Here is a 25,648-nt window from a genome sequence, read left to right as displayed (position 1 = left end):
TTAATGAAAGAGAATATGAAACAGAATCAATGCGAGGTTGATTGCTATATAGAGTGCAACTTGTTTCCGTTTTATTTACTAATGCTTGAAATGCTACTCTGTGGAGTTGAATAATATGGTCCAAGTCTTTTTGGTACTTGAATTTTCAATTAAGAATCTTCCACATCTATAAAACTATAAGTAAAATCAGGATTACACAAGAAATGTCTCAGGATTCTAGATGCAATATCCCAGACTTTTCCAGGCAGTGGAAGCTGGAGATCACTTACGTTGGAATCCCACCACACCCTTTATCTAGGTAGCTAAGAGGGACAGAAGAAAATAGCAGGGAAATCATTCTCCCATGGTCTAAGCAGTTTCTTCAGCACTGAAAGAGAACTGCTCAGATAAAGGAAAAGGCAGCTCCAGAGGGAACTGATGCTCAGTTGGATGTAGGTCTGCTCCCTATCCAGGTTCCCTTACTGGGGAGCAAGGCTGGTTACATGTAGTGCTAGTTCCATCACTGGGTACAACAGGAACAGAGAAATCTCTAGCCCTCATGAAGCTTCTTTGATATCCGGTCAACATCTTCAGCAATGTTAAGACCTTAATTCAGATCTTAGACCTGAATCATTTCCTTTTTATCCTATTTTTTTTAACAGTGACAGAGATAGAGGAGGATTTTAATTTAAATAATTTCCCCCCTGTTCTAACCCCACTTTTCTGCCCTAATCGCTACTGACTTTATTGACAGCAGTCCCTAGCACACCAGTAATCCACAAACTGTGATTCCTATGCCAAAATAAGATTGACCATGCCAGGAGTAGAAACTTTATACTTGTTTTTTAGTAATCGTTTTATTTAAAATACGTGAAAGCTATCACGACTGAGGTCATATTTTCACAAATATAATGGAAAATAGCTGATATAAGTGAATCTGCCTCATCTATTATGTTGGCGTTTAATCAACTGGTTCTGTCTCCTGCTCCATTCCATCTGGTTTTGTTTGGTGAATATCTACAATTACCTTTATATTTAATAATTCTTTCATGGGGAGTTTGTTAGAGTTTTCACTTTAAAAAAAAAATGCTAGCAATTTCTTTAAGCTGATGTTATCTCATTCAGAAAGAGTAGTCATTTACATACATTTAGTCATCAACAAGCCTTGCTGACCAGATCCTTCATCCAGAATTTCACCAAATATAAGTGGGTCCTGTTGTGTTTTAATGGTTGTAGTAATCCAGGAATACTTTTACTGTATCCATCAGAGCTGTTACTCATTAAAGCGGCATGACTTTTTTCACTCATTAAAATCCACTCATTAAAAATGAGACTCTTAAAGCAGTGGATTTTTTTTTTCCAGGCATACATGGAAGCCTGAAAAAAGTTAGGCTATGTTAATGAATTGCTTAGTGCATTCATGCTCGCACAAGGTCCAAAGGTTTTTGGGAAGTCATATGGGAATGCACAGCCCTAGCATTTATTTTGCTGCCTAACGGTCTTTCTTCCTAAGCTAATCAGGGTGATCTTGAGCATTTCATTGGATTTCCTAGTCACACTGGAGCTGCTTAGTCAGAAATGGTTGGTAAGTTAACCAGCAGCATCTGTGGGAGTGGTTGGTCAAAATAGGCAAGATGGGTAATCCAAGCTTCACCTATTTTGAATGTGCATTTGATGAAACATGTACAAAATGGATAGAGCATGGATCATGATGCCACGTCTGCCATCTCACCTGGTTTGACCATCTCCTGCAGACCCCACAGATGCTGACCTAGACATGCAGTAATGGATGGACTTGGTATTCTATTGCTGTGAATCTGGTGTTCTGAAGGTGGAGGAGAGTTGTACAACTCTGTTGTTATCATTCCTTGGTTAGTTTTAGATTGCCAGACATGACAAACCCCCACAGAAAGAGTGGTTAACATGTTCTGACTTAGACACGTTAGAATCCAGATTCTAACTTAATAATAATTAAGATTATTATTAATATTAATATTATTATTATTATTATTAATAATAATAATAATAATAATAATAATAATAATAATAATAATAGACATTGCAATACCTGGAAACAGCAGAATAGAATGCACTTGGGGAGTTTTCCACCTAACCTGACATAGATATGGTTGAAGCTGTGGCTGATCTTTAGAATATAAAGATGAATGGGTACAGAAATGGAAAAATAAAGAAGCTCCAAATGTTGAAGTTTGGATATTTAAAGTTATGGACTTGGTGGAGATGGCAAAACTGACATGTCTAATGAGAGAAATCTACAAAGGGTTGAATCTGTTTATGGATTATATTTATAGAAGTAGAGAAAAATAGCTTGATGATAAAGAGTTTTTTAGATTAAATAAGGGGAGATAATGGAAAATTTAAACAGTGATTACAGTGGTATAAACAAATAAGAAATGGTTAATGAATCCATGAGAAAAGTGAAGGGAGGTGGACTATGTGTTTTTTAAGTTAGATGTTTAGTTTTGTATTTGCATGTTTACGTTTCTGTATATGTTTCTGTATTGTATATTTTATGTTTATTTTATATGTAGATTTTAAAACGTTTGGGTATATTAATAATAATAATAATAAAATAATAATAATAAAAATAATAATAATAACAATAATAGACATTGCAATACCTGGAAACAGCAGAATAGAAGAGAAAGAACTGGAGAAAATCACAAAATATAAAGACCTGCAGATAGAAGTAGAACAACTATGGCAAAAGAAAGCAAAGGTAGTACCAATAGTTATAGGTGCCTTAGGTGCAATCCCAAAACATCTGGAGCACCTCAAGAAATATATATAATCTTACCTTCTCCAGCATTAGCCTCACAACAATAATCCTGTGAGTTAGGTTTGACTAAGAGATAGTAACTTAGTTAGTTTTCATGGCTGATGCAAGGCTTGAACCTGGTTCTCCCTGGTCTTAGTCCAATGCCTTAACCACCATACCATGCTTGCTCTTAGTATATCATTTATCTAACAAGCAACACTGTTCCTGACACTCAAGCCCTGATCTTTCCTAACACCTGTTATGACCTCTGGAGGACTAAACCTGGAACTCTCTGCATGTAAAATACATGCTCCTTCATTATGATGTAATTCTCCTGTCCCAACCCTCTTTCCCACATATTTGCACTGACGGTAGTCTTAAATCATGTGGAAAAACTTGGAGGGCTTTTCTGCACCATTCTTTCAGAGAACTGATGCTAATGCAATCAAATCTTTAAATGGAATCAACTTTCTGAATTGAATTGGAAAGCTGAATGCCTTTGAATTGATTCAACAATTTAGAAGGGCAAAGCCATTTGTTTCAAAATCAGTTAGGAAAATTGAATTGACCTGAATCAATGCTTCAAATTAACTCAATTTTCAGAATCTAGTCAAAACACTGAATTAGATGGAATAAATCAAAGATCAAACTGAATCTTATCTGCAAACCCCTAAAATCTCAATGCATTTTCATAGCATGTAATCTTTCTGAAATCCCCACATTACCATTTCCTCCAGAAGCAACAGCACTTTTATGGCAAATGTTTCCACTATTGCACGAATAAAAACAAAAATCAAGTGGTTTCGTCCTATCCTTCTGATAGGCTGATTATCACTGGCAGGCATTAGCTAGCAGTGGGAAAGAGGATAATAAACCCATCACAGCAAAATGTATTAAAAGGTACAATCAGTCCACCATCTACATGCCGAATAGCATATTTCCATTTCAAATATGAATCAGATTGCACTTTGAGTCCTTCATATTTTGACACATTATCTTGGGGATTGTGCTCCCTCATGAACCATAATCAGTATTCTCCTTGAGACTATATCTTCTGGATGAGCATTTTGATGTTTAAGGAAATTGGGCACTGGGGCTTTTATTCAAAACTAGATATGGCATCTAATGTTCCTGTTTTGATCACTGCTCCAGTAAACACAGAGATTGTTTTCTTTTTCATTCTGCAAAATACAGAATTGGAATGCTGTACTCTATTTGCAGAACACCACAATAAACCTTTTTTATTAAAAAAAAAATGGGCTAAATTAATGAGACACTTTGTATCATTAAACTGCACCAAGGCATCTTCAATGGAGTGCTGAACACTAATTAATTGAACGTGACAGAGACGGGTCCATGCTGGAGTCTCTGTTAACATATAGAGCAGAACCTCAAAGACTTTGGAACTTGACATTGAAAAGTGGAGCAGCTTGTATGCATGCCTTGTCTATTTTTTAAAATGACATCCAAGTGTCATGTTCTTTTTAGACTCGATTTGAGAGGGTAACAACTGAGGACGGCTGATGGACAATGAGATGACTGGATTAGAAATGGTGTATTGTTAGAGGAAGAGTGCTGACACTTGGGGGATGGGAGCTGTCATGGGCTTGTCTAGGATAAGGCTCAACTCACAGAAGTAGCCGTTTGCTAGATCAAGTCTTCACCTGCAATTAGTTGATATTGACAGATGTTAGATTTATGTTTCACCATGGGTGGATCAGTCCCTGGTCTCAGTGAGGCTCATCACCTTCCATAACCTCCGTAGGGTGAAAGGACCAGTTACAATGATCTGCTCTTTTATGCATTTAGTCTCATGACTTTTCTTGGATGGATTTTTAGCTACCCCATATCTCTAAGAAATAAATACTGTATAGCCAAAAGTGAACCCCACACAAAAGCTTCTGTACTTGAAGCAGTTGTCAGCTGCATGCTTTCCTACTAGATACCTTGTTCCTTAATTATCATCCCCCCAAAAAGTGGAGATTAGGAAAAACAGCACTGTCATTCCTTTTAACCTGACACTGCTAGTTTTATTTGAAACAGAGCTTCTGGAAGGTGCAAGTCTTGTCAAGTAGATTCACAATCATTCTGGAAGCAACAGGGATCTCAATTCTTTCTTCATCATCCTGCCAGCTGGCTAGCTGATAAAAAGAGCTCCCACTGAAACAATACGAGGAGGTAGGAGTTTTTGCTGGAGATGTCATGTATGTACCTGTCTGGAGACTCCTGTTTCATTGAAGGTAAGAAAGAAAACCCAAGCCCAAGGAGGAGATGACAACAGTGAAGAGGAATGTCGAGAGAGAAAGCAAGCAAGTAGAGGCAGTTCTCAGCTACCTGGAGGAAAAGAGAAACAGTCTTGCAACAAATACAGTCACAAGTAAAACAGAAACAGTTTGACAAAGAGTTAAAGGCTGACTTATCCATCAGTCAACTAGAAAAGGAATCTGCAGAGCGAAGTAGAACCATGGCAGAGAACTGGGAGGGAAAGTGACTGAAAATGAAAGGATCCTCACTAAAGCATTCCCAATGGTTTAGCCTCCGCTCAATAGATCCAGTGAATGGGAGATTTTCTCTGTGTACTTACTACCATTGTCCAACTGCTCTTATTGTTAGGAAATTATTCCTAACATTCCTTCTGAATCTGTCTTTCTGCATCTTCATGGGATTATTCAGCATCCTACACTCTGTGATGACAAAAAGGCTGGTCATGACTTTCTTCTCTCCTTCAGATACTTGAACAGGGTTCCCTTCTTTTTTTTCCCCCCCCCAAATGTTTTTACTAAGAATTATAAATGAAAAGAATAAAGGCCAGTACAAAGTACAAAAAACACAAACAGAAAAATACAAAAGAAAAAAAAGGGGGTAGAAACAAAAAAAGAAAGAAAAGAGGAAAGAGAAAAGAAGTGGCTTCCTCCTTCATCCCAGCAAGGGCAACCAGATATAACTATTTTCATCTTTTAGCCCTAATCAAACAAATCAATCTTGTATTCCTTCCCTGAGTTTTTAAAAATATTCTTTAATCCCTTCAAAGAGTGTCCCAGAGGTAGTTTGCTGGTCGTCTGTGACTCAAGGCAAAGATCTTTCAAAACTTTAACAAATTTCTTTTGTATAGCCAATAAGTAAAGTTTATCCTTTTGCTTGTCACTTGTAATAAAGTCTTTCAAAACCTTAACAGAGCTCTTTTGCATACCAGTAAGAAAAAATTATCCAAATCAGTTTCCTGGTTTGATATCTGTATATCTCCTTTAGGGAATAAGTCATCCATCAGATCCATTTGTGTTACATACAAGTCTCCCTTCAGAGTAATTTCATAGACATCCTTTGCAGCTTGCTCTTGTTCTATAACTTCATTACAATATGCTCTGTCCATTTTATCAAGCAATTGATCCATTTTATCAAGAAGCTTGGTAAAAAGATATTTAAAAATTTGCAATATAGATTTCTGCTGCATATTCTTTATCGTCTAGCTCCGTCTAGTGTCCAACCTTCAAGGTCTCCTTATCATGAAAAAGCCAAAACAATCATAAGCAATTGCTATTTTCTCACAAGAAAAATATTCTAATTAATTCAAATCTCTCTGGCCCCTTAATCCATTACTAACTTTCCAAAATCCATATACTAAGCACCCCTTTGCAACACAGTCCAAAAAATAGATTTTCAAAGCTTTTAACATCAAATTTACACCCTCGTCCTCTAAGGAGGAGAAAATTCACCCAATGAATAGAATAAAACCTTGCCAGTCCAAAGAGTCTTACTCTCTCCAGTATCATCATCATCATCATCATCATCATCATCATCATCATCATCATCATCCAAAAAGGTGATTAAGAAATAAGCCTCAGTTGAGCTTAATGTCCATGAAAGGCTGCTTTGTGAGTGTGAGCTTGATGAAATCCTAACTCCCAGCTACTCTGCTCATAAACCAACTGCAAATCAGCAATTTCTGTGGTCTACTCATGAGGAGTGGCTGTCCGGAGTCAGATGGGTAATCTCAACTCTCTCTCCTTCTTCCGGAGAAATTTTGCCAGTCCAGATCCAGCATCCACCCAGGATTTCCCTCACAAATGCTGTCCTGCTAATGAGCAGGACATCAGCTTGCCATGATGCTCACAGGAAGTGAACAGGGTTCCCTTCTCAGAGCTAAACGTCCTCATTCTCAGTCTGTTCTTTAATTTGAAGACCTTGTTAATACTTGCCTTTCCCTGGTTCTGTTCTGGTGTTTCTGAATATTCTAAAAGTATAATCCATAGAACTGTGGTAATAGTATTCAAGGTGTGGTTTGTCCAATGCAGAATATACTAGAAACATTACTTTCCATGCCTTAAAAATTATGCAGTCTAAAGTCATGTTGTCTTTTTAGTAATCACATTAAACTGCTGATCAGGGCATCTATGGGGGAGTTCAAAAAAGTCAAGATGGCAGTTACAATTGTGCGATTGAAGCCTCACTTCTGATTCATATGTGAGGCATTAATACATGTACAAAAGGGGTGAGGCTTTGATCATGTAGGCATGACTGCCATCTTGACTTTTGTTGACACACACACACAAGTGCAGCCTGACTAATGCATCATTGGGCTGCTGACTCATCATTCCCAAAAAAGGGTACCTTTTTTTGGAATTAAGTGGCAGATAAATGTGGTAATAAATACTCAGCAACTACAATTCCATTATCTTTTTCATGCATGTTATCCCTAACCTTTATCTCACTGTTCTTATTATATTTCATTCTGTTATTTTCAGCTTCTTTTTCTAACTTATCAAGTTCATTTTGAATTTTATGAAGTACCTTTTTCCTTCTAAATCCAAAGTGCTGGACAGACCTATTATGCATGTGTATGCTTCTCTCCCTCCACATGATCTAGATCCCTCATAATAATATACAGTTCTGCATCTGCATTAGGGCAGAGATGTTGTAGTTAAGGTGGACTAGGAATTATGGCACTCAAGTTCAAAGCCCTCAACTATGGATGCTCAATGGTTGACTTTGGGCCAATCCCTTTCAACTTCATCAATATCATACAGTTGGTTTCATGGGAAAAATGAGAAAAGATATATTAGATATGCTGTCCTGAGCTCCTAGAGGAAAGGAAGGACATCATACATACATAAATACATACATACAAAGTCAATAAATCCCCACATCCAAGTAGATCCCTCAGCTCATAAATGACTTATCCCATCTTAAGTAACAACTTAATGAACCAGCATATAGAGACAAAGGAGCTGGAAGATGTCAAGAAGACAAGTATCATGAGTATTCTAATTCAGTAGGCTGATCCAGAGAACGTCCACAATTCAAAAACTCCAAGAATATCAGTCAGTAAGGATGCTATGAGACTCAGTTGAAGAGATACCTGTTCCAGCGACACAGAGCACATAATGAGGGCTGGTAGACTGAAAATCTTACTACCTCAGCAAAACTCAATTGCAAGCCATCAGAGAGAGGTCCTTGCAGAGCTCCAACACGTGAGGAAGGTGTACAAAAAAGTATTTACTCCAGAAGAGACCTTCTTTTTGGGTCCTCCTTTGAAAATCTTTCCTATGATACCAGTTGACTGAGTTCTGATTCTATTTAGGAATAGGGCAGAGAAGGCACTCTCCCTGTTTGAATTCCTATGGTTTTTCAGCCATGGTGGTGGTATTAAATCACTTTTTTCAAGTCTTTTTACTTTCCCACTCCCCCCTGGAAAGTTCCTTATTTTTACCAGATCCATGGCAAGCTTGTAGAACTACATAACATAGTTCTCTTTATATGGGAATAGCTAGCCTTAATGAATTTAGCCAGTGAAAATTTAGAATAATATTATTTGATGTAGTGTTTTCTTTTTTAAGAAGTTCCTAAAATTCACAGATTTCTTTATAAATGGTAGAAATTTGCAAATGAAAAAAGGGCATATGGAAAAAAAGTGAAAGTTAACAGATTTCTCTGTTCTTGCTTTTGGACAGTTTGGGTTTGCATTGTTGTACATCAGTTATAAAGCTCATTTTCCAAAACGTTCTGTATAAAGTGAAACTATACAAGTGTGTGTGGTGTTTATGCTTTTGGTTCTGCATTTGCATTTCTTTCACATTTTGGATCTTTTTCACTGCTCAGAAAAAAAAATAGGGTTGAATCCTGAAATTGTCTAATATTTGTTGAACAACATTGACAATAGCTAATCATCTTGGAAGACCTTTTTCCCACTTTCTACAGCTGAGTCTGTAGACCAAGTGCATCAGAAAATATATTTAAGGTAAACTTAAAGTTTGAGTTTGAACTGCAGATAGTAATGTACAGTATTTAAAATTAGTCTATGCTCTATTATTAAAGACCATTTTGTATGGTTTGTTAAAAAAAATCTTGGAGTGGAATTGCTATATTCATGAATCATTTGAGAAAACGTCCAATTATCAAATAATTACTTGACAAACTACAAAGGCCAAACCACAGAGTCTTCTGGGAGTAATTTGGAAAGATACTTTAAATAAGTATGAAGACACAAAGAGCTACCAGATCTGGGCTGTAAAAATCCAGATGACCGGTCGATTGTAGCAAAGTGATACAAGAAACTCTGGATTCTTAAAGTCCAGATCTGGTAACTCTAGTTAGAGTAGCATTTCCCATTCTGGTGCCCCCTCTGTACGTTGGGATTACAACTTCTGGAATTCCTTTTCCAGTCACCAGAGGATGCTGGTGAGCATTCTATGAGCTGTAATCCTAAAACATCTGGAATCCAACAGGTTGGTGGTGAGTGGAAGACCTCTTGGAGCAAAAATGCCCTGGATAATTATAGGAATAGCCCACTCAAAAACCAACACATTCAGCTACCTGTTGACTCTGTTTTTCATTTTTGAGACAGTTACTATTCTTCCTATCCCCATGGAATAACATAGTGCATTTGGGTACATAAAATAGCAGTTGCTACAAATCACCACAGACTTGAACACGTAATTGCCATAATCATAGAAAGGAAACTTACCCCCAATCTGAAATGGAACAAATGTAAGAACTGAGAATGGAATCAGTGGGGCTCCCATTCATACCAGTTTAATCTAATTTCCATTCTTTTTTTAGACAAATAGGCTGCTTCAGTGCCACTGACTGGCTCTGTTCATATAGCACACAAAAACCCAAGTGGGGCAGGAGAGGGTTAGTTTCAACCCAAAGTAGCTCTGGGGTTGTTTGAAATTGCCTTATCCTTATCCCAGTCAGGTGACCAGCAAACACACCAAAATCTGATCAAATAAGAAGCAGTTTCCAAAGCCTGCCAGTTAGTCCTCCAAGAGAAAGAGTTGGCAATATAGAATGGCTCAAAAAGCTGGCCTCTCTGTTGCATGACTTACTGCCAACAATTTAATTGTGTATTTGCAGAATCACTTGCTTAAAACAGGAAGCTTATCTAGAAGGAGAGTCTAAATTTAGGCTGCCAACTCACAGTAAGATTTTTGATATATTGCCATAGGAGTCTGAGACAAGGATTAAAATGAGCCATTACTGAATCGTTACTTTATTGAGTGCTATGCCAAATGACATTGTTGAAGAGCTGATTTAGGTTAAAATATAGGGATGTAAGTGTTATTGCTGGAAATGAATAACAGAAAATAAATTACAGTTGCTCCTAATTTATCTCTTTGTATTATATACAACTTCTCAACTATAGAGAGTGACTAGTCCTGTAGATGAGGGAAGAGAAAATGTAGCCAGTTGGTGACAGGGCTGATGACTGAGAGAAGCAGCAGGAACAGAAACACTGATGATGTCTTGTAATGGGAGCATCTTTGCCAGTTGCTTCTCAGGTGAAATATTTATACATCTTCTTTCTCACCTTTCTTGAATCTTCTAGAACACATTGCTTCCAGCGCTGATGTCTCTGCTAATGCACACGGTACACAGATTATGCAGCTGACAGCTGTCTTCTTGATTAGTTTTCTGTCTTAATCCATGAGGTAATCATGTGTTGATCTGCAGGTTATATTTTTCTAGGAATCAGCTGTCCTTTAAATTTTAGAATTCAGCTACTGAAAATTCCAGGAGTTTTTTGAAGCCTCATCATCTCAGTCACAACCATTAACATAGTCTTCTAATAACAGCCACCCTTATTTGTTCTGCAGTTAATGTCTTATTCTTAGCTCTCTCCATCTAGCCTACTCTTTTATCACACCTTTCCTATTAATATCTAGCACAAGTTCAACACATTAGGTCAAGAATAATAACTGCAAAGCAAAGCAGTGATAATTATTTTAAGAAAAACGCATAAAATAATAAATGAAATCAAAAGGTTACATTACAGAACCATGGCCCCATGCATTTTATATGTAAATCTCTATCATCATATATATGATTATGCAAACATTTTCAGTCCTCATAAAATTCTCCTGGGAAGATATCGTACTTCCTTTTCCCCCTAATTGAGCTTTACCACCCAAATAGGATAATTATGAGAGCAATTGAGCAAAAATGATAACTAACAGCCTTTTAATCCTGTTGAGAGAAAACCTCCTGCTCTAATGATTCATATTATTCTTTTAAGTATATTTGCAACATAGTCGCCTTCAAAGCCCTTTTAGAGAGATAATGCCCTGAGGTTCCCCATTCATAATTCCCATCTGTATTACAGACTGTAGAGTTTTTGAAGGAGAATGAGAACATACAGTGAAATCCAGTAATACTGTAGAACAGAAGACATGACTCACTGAGAATTTACTATTGCTTTCTTTGAAGTTGGTCTGTATTTTTTAAAGCGAGGTACATCATGGATTTTTCTCAAAATACAAAGAGGGCCTTTGATCTTTTATTATTTATCTAATTATGTAATGCACTTGTACTCTGCTCTTCAGCAGGAAAGCCTTGCAGAATTGCTTCCAGATCAATAAAAACAAGATGGTCCTTGCCCCCAGGCTTACAAAGGTACAACACAAAAGGGAGGGGGAAAGTTTCACAGAATGTATTTGATGTGCATGTGAAATGCCTGTTGCAATGAAGAAAAAGAAACACCTTGTCCTTCCAGCTGCAATTGTGAGAGAAAAAGACTCTTTCTTTTACCTCGTTTGGCAGAAAAACATATTTAGAATCTGCAAACCCCAGTGCATGGATTTTACCTTTTTTGCCAGAAATACTAGTCAGGTAGCTTAGCAAATGTTAATTACTATTGTTATTGTTATTATTAATTAGCAGTAGTAGTAATTCTACTATTATAATACTACTTTCTCAAGAGGGAAATCCATAATGGAAGATTTATTAAATGAATAGAACCCCACCACCCTCCCAAGAGCATTTTGAACATGATTTGGGACTTACTGGTAGGAAGGTAAATGTTAAGTATCTGGCATGGAACACAAAATTATAATTGCTAAGCCAAAGGAAGGGTCTGTCACAGAAATGTATACTTCAAGGTTTACTGTTGAAAGGACCCCATGGAAGTGGAAGATAAGGAAGTCACCATGTCACAAAACTATTTCTGAGAGGTTAAGTTAGGACTCACTCAAATCTTCATGAACACAGCATGAGGATTACTTCAGTAGCCCATGATCTGGAGTCTTTTTATACATTGTTTTTTAAAAAGTCTCTAGTGAGTTGAAAATGAAGAGTATCACAGTAAGAGTATCACACCTACATTTATGTATTTATTTATCGATTTATTTATTATTTATTTTAGAAAAACCTCTTCTACTGTGAAACAGAGTTACTTCTGAAACAAAGTCCTGAAATGGCTATCTCACTCTGGCTACTGAGCTGTCAGTGTTTTTGATTAACCGTAGCTGCAGTCTTTGGTTTTATTGCTGGTTTGCTATGTCATATCTAGGGTGATATAATTGGAAAAGCTCAACAAACCAAGAGTTGCCCAAATCTTGCTTTTCTTTTCTTTTCTTTTCTTTCTCTCTTTCTTCTTCCTGAGCAGAGAGCTTTTTCTTTTTTCAGGTCGTTCACTTCTCTTCTCTTCTGTCTCCATGCCTGACAGAGTTCAGTGCTCCTTTTCTCTTGTGCTTAGCAGATTAATCTTAGTTGCTTGCTCACTGATCAGTTCCCTTTTTGTGTCTGCAAACATAACTAATTTTGTACTTTCAAATCAATGTGCAGATGGAAACGTCAACCTTCAAATTCACGTTTCTCAATTTAGCTATACAGTGCTCATGTTGAATAAAACAAAACTGTATAGATTAGGTGAACACAATATGCATGTAGGGAAAAATGTATACTATAAAAAGATACCAAAGAGCCAGTAATATACACAGAGTTTAGGGACATTTACTTGTCAGAAAGCAAGTACAAGTTTTAAAAAGAATCTCAGACTGATATCAAAATAGGATGAATGGGATGGAAATGAGATGAAGTTCAGATCTAAAAAATGGGAAAGAAAAATAATTCACACACCATAAATCTTCATCTTTCCACACACCCACATTAAAGGCACTCTGATCAGAGTGGTAGAGGGAAGCAATGGAACAATTAGTAAGTAACTAGTAATTAGCATCAGCTAACAAGTCCTACAGCATTAGATCCCATCCACTGTATTCTATGGGCCTTACCTTCATGAAAAATTGCACAGTGGGGGTAGGGGATTTGTGGCTCTCCACATGTTGCTGAATTACAGTTCATAGCAATTCCAGCTAGCATGACTAGTAGTGTGCTGGGAGCTGTAACTGATCTGGCTGGCCACCTAATATATAAGATGGCAGGCCAACACTGTTGATATCACTTGAACACTATAACAAAATGAGTTGTCCAAAATGTGTAGGAGGGCTTAAAAATGCCAATTGCTGGATTTGAAATTTTGCAAAAAGTTGTAATGCCATTTCTGTATATGTGAGATAGATAGATAGATAGATAGATAGATAGATAGATAGATAGATAGATAGATAGATAGATGTCAATTTTGTTACTAGCAGAGCTGACTGTTAATCATTCAGTAGAACGGGTCCTTTCAGAGCAAACTGCATTCCTTTTGGAAACTTTGAGATCCTTTGTTCTTGTAAGTTTAACATTCTTAAGAGGATCTGTTTAGCTTATTTATACTGAGTGGTCAATTCATCACTTACACAAGTCTGTGAGCTGGACCCCATGTAAGCTTCTCTGAAAGTATGGAACCAAACAATAATTTATCATCCAGACATGTCTTGAATCTCCAACGTCCACTGTTAGAAGCTTTGCTCTGATGTGCTCCTCCGGACACAACAGGCTATTATTTATTAATTATTCTTTAGATTTTCCTTTCTTGTGACACTGCTAGGCTAGACTTATGTATAAATGAACTCCCCAACTCAAAATGGCTCATATCTACCAATATCAGACATTTTTCTCCCACTGTGTCAATATTTACTGCTGATACATAGATTTTAAGGTGGTATAAATGAAATTAACATTACAGTAATACCTCGGTTCATGAATGCTTCTGTTCACGAACAATTCAGTTCACGAATCTGTTCACGAACTCCGCATCGGGTGACAAACACGACCCACGGTCATCTTCCCTGCTCTGACACGTGGTTGTGGCTTCCTCTAGGCAAGATCGCGGTCACAGACAGACACTTGCTGTGAAGCTTTTTGGTGTCGCCTCAATCAAGGTTAGTGTTCTCTCTCTTCATTCTGTACTGTACTGTACTTTGTTTCATATTTTTGTGGTTAAAAAAAAATACATATGATTCAGAACGGATTAACCTTATTTACATTGAACCTTATGGGGAAATTTGATTCGGTTGGTGACCAATTCGGTTCGCAACCAGAACCGTGGAACGAATTAAGTTTGTGAACCAAGGTACCACTGTATTTACTAACCCTGCCATCACAAATATAGAAGCAAGCCCAGCAGAGTTTGCAAACTGTAAATGAACTACCATCACCACATTTCTATTAGTATTGCTATCAGATGTATCCCAGGAATTAAGGATACTGCATTCCTACAGCTGCAGCAGCCAACGGGTTTTTACCAATACGTAGGAAATTGCATCTAGTAAATATAGAAAATCATCTGTTAGTTGTGATAAGATACATTCTTTCTTTCTGAAGTGTTTTACTGGATGATAGTTGTCATAAGGCTTTGGTGGAATGGGATCTCAGGATCAACCAGCATGCAAAAATATTATTGTGAACTCTTTTTTCTGCCTTATTCATAGCACAAATAGAAAAGTCTTGGTAAGATTAATTATGCAGCATTTAGTTAGTACAGAGAAACAAACCGTTCTTCGGTTCCCCCTCCCCTGTACTGCTTTGGCCATTAAAGAGTCTGATATGCAATAAAAAGCAGTAAATTAATGTATTGCTTGTTTTATCATTCCCAGGTACTAGTTCCCTGCCTACCATGTAATGTTTCTTCTAATGAGGCAATATATAATTTAAACATGTGTAGTGTCTCTTGTGGTTGACAGCAAGTTGCTCTTCTTTCTTCTGATTCACCTCCCTCTGGTCATATAGGCATGATCCCTTGAAGTCTGATACTCCCCATCTTTAGTGATCTTCCATTCACCCTGGAGCTCTTCAGTGGTCTTGATCCACTGCAGAACCAGAAAATCAGCAATAGTCAACACTGTCTAAATCCATTTTGGCTTGCTTATCCATCTTCATCTTCCTTTCCAAAGCTCTAACTTACTTCCTGCCAGGTCATCAGGCCATGTTCACGTCCTTTCTCCCCCCTCACATGAGAAAGTTCCTTTGTGTGTGAATGTGCTCATCTGTTTTGCCCTCCATTTTTCCAGGCCGAGCTCACCATCTCCAAGTATAGCTGGTATGCCTGGGAGACCACATGACAGAAGGGCTGACAGTGCTTAGCTGTACCATTCTGTCATAATAGTGGTACCGCATCCTAATGCTACCCTTTTAGATTTTTAACTTTGAATGGGATGTGTCATTCAGAGGATAATAATAATATTGTTGTGTACAAAAATGGATGCCAATTTCATGTGCTTGTTTTAAAATCATTGATCAGAATGGAATATTTTACTACAGGTTTATCATTTTAATTACATTATGTTATATACAGTATTTGATTTTGTATGCCACTTAAAGCCTTTGGAGTGAAGTGGTTTATAAATCTTATCAACAATCAAACAAAGTTGGGGTCATGTTATGGACAAAGCTTCAAATGAACCACATATTATTTCTCTTTTTATTCCCTACAGTTCTCTGAGTGGCTTACCATACAAAGTAACCTTTTATTTCTCTCAAAGGAACTGGATTCTTTCTGAGCAATTTATTTACTGTTTTACTCTTCAGTTAAAATGCTTATATGGATTCCCTTCTCACAAAAAAACTTTTTCAGAGTTCCTGCCAGAGGCTCATTGCCAAGAAGCAGAATAGAATTCTGACTCATCTTTAGCTCCCATAATTGATGTGAAGAAACTCCACCCCAAAAACAGAAAAACAATGTCGTCTTGAGCAAAAACCTTGGCATTGCTGCAAGCTGAACATGGACATGACATGAAAAGCAAAGTAGTTTGGCCAGCTGAAAAACACTTAGCTGTCAATGGCTAGCTACTGCTCTCTTGTGCCATCGCTATCTTATGGATGAGGGTAAAACCCTAATATATCCAATAAAATACATATGAAATTATGCTCTTTCTGATGCTTGAGAATTCTTGGAAGTATTGAATGGGGAGGGAAATTGAATTTTTGATTTCTAATCTCTGCTTAGAATTACACCTGCAATGAAGTGAGCTTGCAAAGGAGAGGTGAAAGACCATAGGCAAGGCAGTTTATGTCATTAGCTTTCAAAGAGATCATCAATTGTCCTAGGTGTTTGCAGAGTTGAACACACTGGTATATCTGGCAGTAACAAGCACCTGCATTCAGAGTAGTTTCAGAGGTAAAAGAAAATACCTTTATATAGTTTAACATAATTTCAGATATTACATAGAGAGATCATTTTAACTTATTACTTGGATGGAGCAGGGAACTGGAAAGAATTTTCAGAGACTTAAGGGAATAGAGTTATAATACTGAGAGTAGTAGCAGACTTCCCACTTCTTTTTTCCTCCTTTTATAAACACACCTAGATTAAGAATTGACTCCTTTTAGCCCCAGTTCAGTGATGATTCAGCTAGAGTTGCTATTCCACTGAGAGAGCTGCTGGAGCAGCCATGACCCAGTTCCAGGAAGTCTACTTCAGATTAGTGTGCTTGCAAATAGGCAAAAGAAAAGTTGCTTCAGACATTAACTCTTGAAAGTTCCTTCAGTAAACCTGAGAGGAGTCTGTTCTATTAAACTACTTGTAAATCAGATTGTAAATTTGTGAACAAACAGGAGTCTGATTTATTATTTTAAGATTATAAAATACTTCAGCTGCTTTGGCCAAAAGGTGTAGAAGTCAATTAGTCATTTAATCTATCAGTAACACAATGTAATCCATTCTGGAATGTTTGCATGAAGTTATCAATGTTCTTCCTTTGAAGAAAAAAAATTAGACTATTATTGATCAAAAAATTTTCTTTCCTTGTTCTCTAGACAGATCATGAACTCCTCATGTGCAAGTTCCAAGTTAAGTTAAAGAAGAAGAAGAAAGCCAGTCAGTTTCCATTATATGATCTTGAACATATACCCACCATTTTCAAGGAGAACATCAGGAATTGCTTTGAAGTCCTGAATCTCACTGAGATAACAGAGGAATTGTGGAATAAACTTAAAGAAGTTGTTAATGTGAAAAGAGACTGCTAAAAATGAAGAAACAGAAGAAAGCAAACTGGATATCAGACAAACCATGGAAATTGTCAAGAAGATAAGAGAAGCCAAAGCCAAGGAAGACAAAAATCTCAGAAAAGAATTTAACAAAGAGTTTCAGAGAGTTATTAGAAGAGACAAGAAGTAGTATTAAAACAACATCTCTACAGACATTGAAGATGGAAACAGACATGGAAAAACAAGGAAAGTCTTTCAAAAGATCTCTGAACTCAGAAGGAAATTCCAACCCCAAAATGGTATGCTAAAGGACTCCAATGGAAAGATAGTAACTAATTCAAAGGTAATCAAATTAAGATGTAAGGAGTATACTGAAATACTGTACAATAGAGATGTCAACATCCAATATACCTTAGAAGATATTCCCTATTTACAAGAACCTCTAGTACTAGAAGATGAAGTTAGATCAGCACTCCAGTCATTACCAAGTCAGAAGGCTACAGGAACTGATGGAATAACCATTGAAATATTGAAGAATCAGTCAAAGTTCTAGCCAAGCTATGCCAGCAAATCTGGAGGACAACACAGTGGCCAACATATTGGAAGAGGTCAATCTACATTCCAATACCAAAAAAAGGAGACTTAACAGTATGCGAACTAGCATGCAATATCCTTAATTTCACACGCTAGCAAAATAATGCTTAGAATCATCCAATGCAGATTAAAATCCTACATGGAAAAAGAGATGCCAGATATTAAGGCTGGCTTTAGAAAAGGCCAAGGAATATGAGACGTTATTGCTGATGCATGCTGGATAATCGAGAAAGCAAAAAAATACCAAAAATAAGTCACTATGTGCTTCATTGATTATAGAAAGGCCTTTGATTGTGTTGATCACATCAGGCTGTGGAATGTGCTCAGAAAAAATGGGAATCCCAGAACATCTCATTGTCCTCATGAGAAACTTATATACAGGTCAGGAAATCACAGTATGGACAGAACGTGGTGAAACAGACTGACTCCAGGTTGGCAAAGGAGTGAGACAAGGCTGTATACTCTCCCCTTATTAATTCAACCTACAGTATATGCTGAATATATATTAAGGGAAGCTGGGTTTCCAGAAAATGAGTGTGGTTTTAAAATTGAAGGAAGAAACATCAGTAACTGGCACTATGCTGATGACACTACCCGGATAGCCGAAAATGCAAAGGATCTGCAAGCTCTAGTAATAAAAGTCAAGTAGCACAGTAAAAACAGAATGGGACTAAGATTAAATATAAAGAAGATCAAATTAATGCCAACAGGTAGAACAACCAGCTGTAGAATGGCAATGAAGATATCAAAGTGGTAGATAGCTTCTGCCTTTTAGGATCAAACATCAACACTAAGAAAAACAAACAGTTAAGAAATATGCTGCAGACTAGCACTTGATAAGGCAGTCATGAAGAACTTGGAAAAGATATTCAAATGCCATGATTTGTCCATACCTACAAAGATCAGAATCATGTAAGCCATGGTACTCCCTGTGATACTCTATGGAAGCAAAAGTTGCACTTTGAAGAAGCAGGGTAGGAAGAGCATTGATGCTTTTGAAGACTTTTGGAAAAGACTCATGGAGAAAATCGATGTGATTGCTAGGAGTCAAAAACAACTTGATGGCTCATAATCAATAAAAAATGTGTTAAGCCAATACAAGGCAAGACTATATCTTTCACCCTTGTTTGTATGTATGGGTGTGTATTTAATGTAGATCCTACACTCATCATTTTCTTCTTTTACAGATCCTTACTTCCTGAACTTCCTCAAAGATATTTATAGCACTATCCTAAATGTATCTGCTTAGAAGCAGATTTAATTGACTTTGGTATTTCTGAGTAAATTGAGATCCCATTGCATCCTTGTATGTTGTTTTGTTTAACCTGCCTCTCTAGGTGTTGAGTAATTCTCCTCACAAAGCCTATGGGTGTGAAGGAGAATAGGTATAAATAGGTCAGGTTTGTACAACATGCTAGGTTAGTTTGGAAACCTAGGCAAGTGGGTTAAACAATGTTTAGTATGTTGTGTGAGGTGGCACTGGGGTGGCAGATCTTTCCTTTTGGAAACATAACCATGAGTTTTCAGGGCATCTGTTTGACTCCTCATGCAAGTAAATAAATATAGGGTTCCCTCACCTTATGCTAAAGTTATATTCTCCCAAACTCTTGCAGTGATAATGAACCAGTGGGGAAAAAGGGGGCTGCAAGGTATGGTGTCAAATTTTGTAACCCAAATGCATTGACAAATGTGTTAATCCATTTTTAGAACCTTATTCTTAAGCACTACATTATTTAAACATGTTTCCTTCCTTGTCTATGTACAGTGAAAGCAATATATATATATATATATATATATATATATATATATATAATTTATATGGCCATCCATCTCACGAAAATTGACTCTAGGTGGTGTACAACAATCAGATAAAAACAACACATATATAAAACAATCATTATAAAAATATAAAAATCAGTATTAAAGATTAAAGATTATTAAAAACAAAATATATAAACCCCCAGCAAAGAGAGAATGAGTATATCCAGCTCAGTAGTGGGGCCATCTGAACATGTCACTGGTACCCTGGGAGCTCCAGGCCTGCTGACATAACCAAATCTTGAGGGACTTCCAGAACGTCAAGAGGGAAGATTTTTTCAGTCTTTTCTACAGCTGGACTTTGAATGTGTGTAATTACCATGGCAGACAAAGCAGTAGATCTATCACGCCATTACTAATTTTATTAACATTCTTTCTTATGTTACTCACAGTAGGTTTGACCAGATTAAAAGCTCATCCTAGGTCTGAGGATCCTTCCCCAGCTTCAGTGCAATGTAATATGTCCAACTTTGTTTCTACTGTTAGAGATCCATTTCCTTTTCATTTTGGGTAAGAGGGTTGGACAAGATGTTGATGGCCACTTTGACCCCATAATAACAGCAGTAGCTACTGCAGGCATGGAAATATGTGGGAGACAGAAGGCACAATTAGAGTAGTTGCCCAACACAATGGTACGTGCACCTGGGAGGGCAGAAATGGGTTTTGGCAGGAAAAATGTTCAAGCAGCTTTGGCTGGAAGAAGTCTTGGCATGTTTCCAGACCTTTCAAACAAATTGACTGTGCTGGCACAAATCACATAATAGCATTTTTGTTTTTATTTATTTATTTATTATTTATTTTGCATAAAGAGATGAAAATGATCAATCACATAATAGCTAATTTGCATAATGTGAATACTTATTTGCAGATATGCTGGCTGAATATTTCCTCCACCTGTTTCTAAATGCTTTTATCCAAACTGATGGAAAACTTTTTTTTATTATTATTATTATTATTATTATTATTTTGCAAAGGAGAAAAAAATTAGGAAATGAAGAACTGCGAGATGCAGGATTCTTACACTTTCTTTGGTTAATAGGAAAGGGGTGTGTACACAACTACTCTGTTTTTCACTGTCTAATCCAGTGTTTCTCAACCTTGGCAACTTTAAGGTATGTGGACTTCAACTCCCAGAATTCCTGGCTGGGGAATACTGGGAGTTGAAGTCCACACATCTTAAAGTTGCCAAGGTTGAGAAACACTGGCCTAATCCTATTGTTGTTGTTCAGTTGTTAAGTCATGTCCGACTCTTCGTGACCCCATGAACCATATCGCGCCAGACCTTCCTGTCCTTCACTGCCTCCCTGGGTTTGCTCAGTTTCATGCTCATTGCTTCAGTGATGCTATCTAACCATCTCATCCTCTGCCGTCCCCTTCTCCTTTTGCCTTCAGTCTTTCCCAGCATCAGGGTTTTTTCCAAAGAGTCTTCTCTTTACTTAGGTGACCAAAGTATCTGAGCTTGAGCTTCATTATCAACTAAGCCTATTAGTATGTATTTATATAGTTCATAATTCTCCCCATCTTTTTTATTGCTATTAATAGTGCTTTAAATAACTTTAAATAATAATCTATCCAAAGAACTCTGGATATTGTGTGAATCAGATACTAAATGTTCTCTAGCAAGGTGCAGCCTCTCCAATTTTTTATTCTTCAGGGACTTCCATTAAAGGACTGAGAAAATATCTAGACAGCTTTTTCTATGGAGCCTTTTTAGTTTAGGATGTGAAGAAGTCCTAGGAGGTTTTAGAGCAATGGAAATCCATGCATTGGGAGGAATTCAAAAGAAATTCAGAAGCTTTCTTAGAATTATGCAGAAAATGGGCATCTTTGATGGGAGAACTTTTAAACTAAAGAACAGATTTTGTCACAGCCCCTCCTTTTTTTTCAGAATTAATTAAGCCAAAAGGCAGTGATATTTCTTCAAGGGAAAATGAACTGTTTTGCTGATAGCACACCTGCTTTCTTCAAACCTTTGACACTGACTTCCTGAGAATCAACTTAGCCTTCATTTTGGATGTAACATGCATATCTGACAAATCAAAGACATTCATCAGTAACAAATTTTAGTGGAAAAACGGGTAAGGAAAGGTTGTCACCTTCCATTTTTTGCTGAAATATTTTGTTTGGCAACGGAATCACAGTGACAGACTGATTCTGAATATTAATCATTAGGGTACTGCATAACTCAAGAAATGAGCAAAATATCTGCTTTATTTATTTGTTTGTTTGTTTGTTTGTTAGATTTATATGGCTGCCCATCTCAAATACATGACTCTGGGTGGCTAACAATATTAAAAATAATAAAAACACATTAAAAAGCACAAAACACATAGCAGCTGAGGGAAAAAAAATAATACAGAAATATCATAAAGTCAACCCAACCAGGAAACGGGTTCCATCACACCCTCCGGCCCTCGGCTTGAGCACAGAACCACATCTTCAAGTCCTTGTGGGTGGCTGGCAGGCATGGGGCCGATCTGATCTCTGAGGGGATGATATTCTAGTGGACAGGCACCATGGCAGAAAAGGTTCTCCTCTTGCCCTCCCCCAAGTGACAGTCCCTAGTAGATGGGACCTAGAGCCTGCCCCTCCTGTCAGAATGGATGGGATGAATAGAAACAACTGGGGAGAGATGGTCCCATAAGTAACCTGGTCCCAAGCCATGAAGTGCTTTAAAGGTGACTACTCAGTGCCTTGAATTGCACCCAGAAGCATGCAGTTCATGGAGCAGAGGGGTCACATACACTGAATAACAGGCTCCCTTAACTGTTTGCACTGCCACATTCTGCATCAGAACTTTTCCAAATGCTCTTCAAGGGCAGCCCCATGTAGAGTGCATTGCAGTAATCCAATTGGGAGGTCACTAGGGTATGAGTGACTGTGAGCAGGACCTCCCAGTCCAGACACAGGTGCAACTGATGCACAACCCATAGCTGTGCAAAGGCATCCTAGCCGTGGCTGCCACCTGCCCCTCGAGCAGGAGCTGTGTGTCCAGAAGGACCCCAGCTTGGCACCAGTTCTGCCTGAGGCACTGCAACCCAATCCAGAACCAAAGATGGGGAGTCCATAGAACCAGGAGGTCCAAACACCCAGAGCCACTGAGTCTTGCTAGGGTTGAACTGAAGCTTGTTGTGCCCTATCCAGATCCCAATAGCCCCCAGGTACAGAGACAAAACCTCCATGGCATCACATTTTTTCAGCTTATTTATTCCTGGTGATTCTGACAAGAAAAAGAAGAAATAATAGGTATGAATTGCATAAATATGTATATTGAAGGCTTTTCCCAAGATATTGGATTGCCACAGGCAATATTTTATTTATTTTATGTTTACTTTACTTTACTTTACTTTACTTTACTTTACTTTACTTTACTTTACTTTACTTTACTTTACTTTACTTTACTTTACTTTACTTTACTTTACTTTACTTTACTTTACTTTACTTTATTCACAGGACTTATATGGCCCCCTATCTCATAATATAACTCTAGGCAGCTCACAACAATCCATAGAAAACATATTGAAAAACAAAAGTACCTTCCCGTGAGGTGTGAGACCAGTCATCCTCATAGCTCAACCCCCATCCTAGCCCAATGCCTGGGAGAAGACCCAGGTCTTCACAGGTCTCTGGAAGGCTAAAAGGATAGGGGTCCCTCTGATCTACAGTGGGAGGCTTTCCAAAGGACTGGGCCAGCCACTGAGAAGGCATACCTCTAAGGTCCTGTCAGATGGCAACATTTTAAGGGAGCAGACCTGGAGTGCATCCACCCTATCTAACCTAGTTGGACATGCAGAGACCCTCAAGGAGGGGCAGTCCCACATGTAACCTGGTCCTGTGCCACATAGGGCTTTAAAGCTGATAACCAGCACCTTGAATTGCAGCTGGAAAGCAACTGGAAGCCAGTGCAGCTCACACAGCAGTGGTGTCATTCAGGTGAGCTGCAAGACACACAAAACTCTGCATGCTGCTGCATTCTGGATCAGTTCCAGCTTCCAGATGGTCTTCAAGGGCAGCCCCATGTAAAGCACATTGCAATAATCCAAATGGGAGGTGACTAAAGCAATTGGTGCACAAGACAGATTTGTGCAAAGGCCCCAATGACCACAGCTGCCACCTGCTCTCCCAGCAGGAGCTGCGAGTCCAAGGGGACCCCCAAATTGCAGAACACATCTGTCCAGGGGAGTGTTATCCCATCCAGAGTCAGAGATGTCAACTCTCCTAACCCCGGGGATACAAAAACTCACAACCACTCTGTTTTGCTAGGGTAGAGTTGCAGCATTTCTCCCCATCCAGCCCCTTACAGCCCCCAGGCACTGAGCCAGGACCTGAGCAGCGTCACTTGCCCAGCACAGGGTAGAGACTGGGTATCATCAGCATACTGATACTGAAATCTGTGCTGGTGGATCACCTCTCCCAGCAGCTTCATATGGATATTAAATAGGAGGGGAGAGAGACTCAATCCCTGAGGCAACCTACATAGTAGGGGCCTAAGGCTAGACCTCTCCTCCCCCATCAGCACTGACTAGTACCAGTCATGGAGAAAGGAGGAGAACCACTGCAAAACGTGTCTCCCATTCCCAGTCCCCAGAGCCGGTCCAGCAAGATACCATGGTCAATGATATCAAAAGCCATTAAGAGATCCAGAAAAGCCAGGATGGGCACACCACCCCCATCTTGAACCCTCAAAGGTCATCCACAAGTACTACCAATGCTGTCTTGGTACTATATCCTGGCCTGCGGTCCTCCTGCCTTGCTGCCATCCGATCCAGACAAAGTGAAGCTCCACTCACACAGCGTCTTTCTTCCCACCACCCTGGACAACACCCCACAAAGTCTCTGGCTGCCAAACACTCTAACCAAGATTCACTCCAACTTCCCTCCACCATCTCAAACTTCTCAAAAACAATCATAACCGTTGAGCCTCCTTCATACAGATTCACATTGGCACCAGGAAGGAAGGAAGGAAGGAAGGAAGGAAGGAAGGAAGGAAGGAAGGAAGGAAGGAAGGAAGGAAGGAAGGAAGGAAGGAAGGAAGGAAGGAAGGAAGGAAGGAAGGAAGGAAGGAGATCTAGATAAGAAGTTGATGCAAAAAATATGATCTAGATCAGAAGCTGATGCATAAGTATTTCCATATTTTTTCATTAGTTCTAAAGAAGACATTTATTTATTTATTTTTCCCATATTAATTAATATTTTAAAAAAGGTTATATAGTTTAATCATCAAAAATATCTCCATTGGTTTTGCTTATGAGCCATTAATATGCACCACAGAGAGTCATTTAAAAAGGGGATATATAAATCATATCTGGGCAGAATAATAATCGGGATAATAATGTCTCAAACTACCCAAATTTGGGAGTTGAGATTATCTGTTTAGAAAAATACACTGGTATGTAATTTTCAATCTTCTCTCTTGTTTCCTTCAGCTCTCTAAAACTCCAAATTGACTGTCATAGAAGTGCAAGGCTAACCAGACATATTTAAGTGGAAAAAATTGGCCAGAGTATCAGCAAATATCCTTTGAAGCTTCTTCAAATTGCTTGAATAAATGTGTTCTGTTAGGATTTCACAGTTTTTGTAAAAATGCAATAAAGAACCATAAAGCTGGCAAAACTCCAGTGCCATTTCACTTTATCATGCAAATATCTAATTAGTTGATTTCAAAAAAAAACCCAAAAAACCCAAAAAAAACCCATATTACTAATCATTTGTGTTCTCCTCTCTCAACCCCAATCAAGCAGAAGAGCAATTTTTATTCATCCTGTGTTCGTCAATCAAGACTATTCAACAGCCGGTTCTAATTAGTTGTATGCATTTACTGTGGACTTGTGGATGATTAAATTGATTGGGTGGAAGATCTATGGTTAGACTTGACTTTGAAATTCAAGAACT

At 38.1% G+C, this 25,648-nt stretch overlaps 1 protein-coding gene across 4 annotated transcripts; it reads left to right on the top strand.

The window, feature by feature from the left end:
• Nucleotides 1–1,458: 1,458 nt before the first annotated feature.
• LOC112542470 (uncharacterized) lies at nt 1,459–25,331 on the top strand. 4 transcript variants are annotated; one of them, XR_015796751.1, is made up of 4 exons: nt 1,459–1,564; nt 11,578–11,647; nt 21,645–21,834; nt 25,183–25,331. XR_015796751.1 is itself a non-coding variant. In XM_088144514.1 (4 exons), exons 1-4 carry the CDS (start codon nt 1,558–1,560, stop codon nt 17,381–17,383), a joined length of 348 nt encoding a protein of 115 aa, XP_088000640.1. In that variant the 5' UTR covers nt 1,459–1,557; the 3' UTR covers nt 17,384–19,194. The 4 variants fall into 4 exon arrangements, 1 of the variants encoding a protein (XP_088000640.1); XR_015796745.1 differs by lacking the exons at nt 21,645–21,834; nt 25,183–25,331 and adding exons at nt 14,149–14,301; nt 17,174–19,194; XM_088144514.1 differs by lacking the exons at nt 21,645–21,834; nt 25,183–25,331 and adding exons at nt 14,241–14,301; nt 17,174–19,194.
• The last annotated feature ends 317 nt before the right edge of the window (nt 25,332–25,648 follow it).

Source organism: Python bivittatus, unplaced genomic scaffold (assembly GCF_059951505.1).
Source record: "Python bivittatus isolate LINGU-HERP-01145 unplaced genomic scaffold, Pbiv_v1 ctg000020_np1212, whole genome shotgun sequence".
NCBI lineage: Eukaryota > Metazoa > Chordata > Lepidosauria > Squamata > Pythonidae > Python > Python bivittatus.
This window is presented reverse-complemented; position numbering and strand designations above follow the sequence as displayed.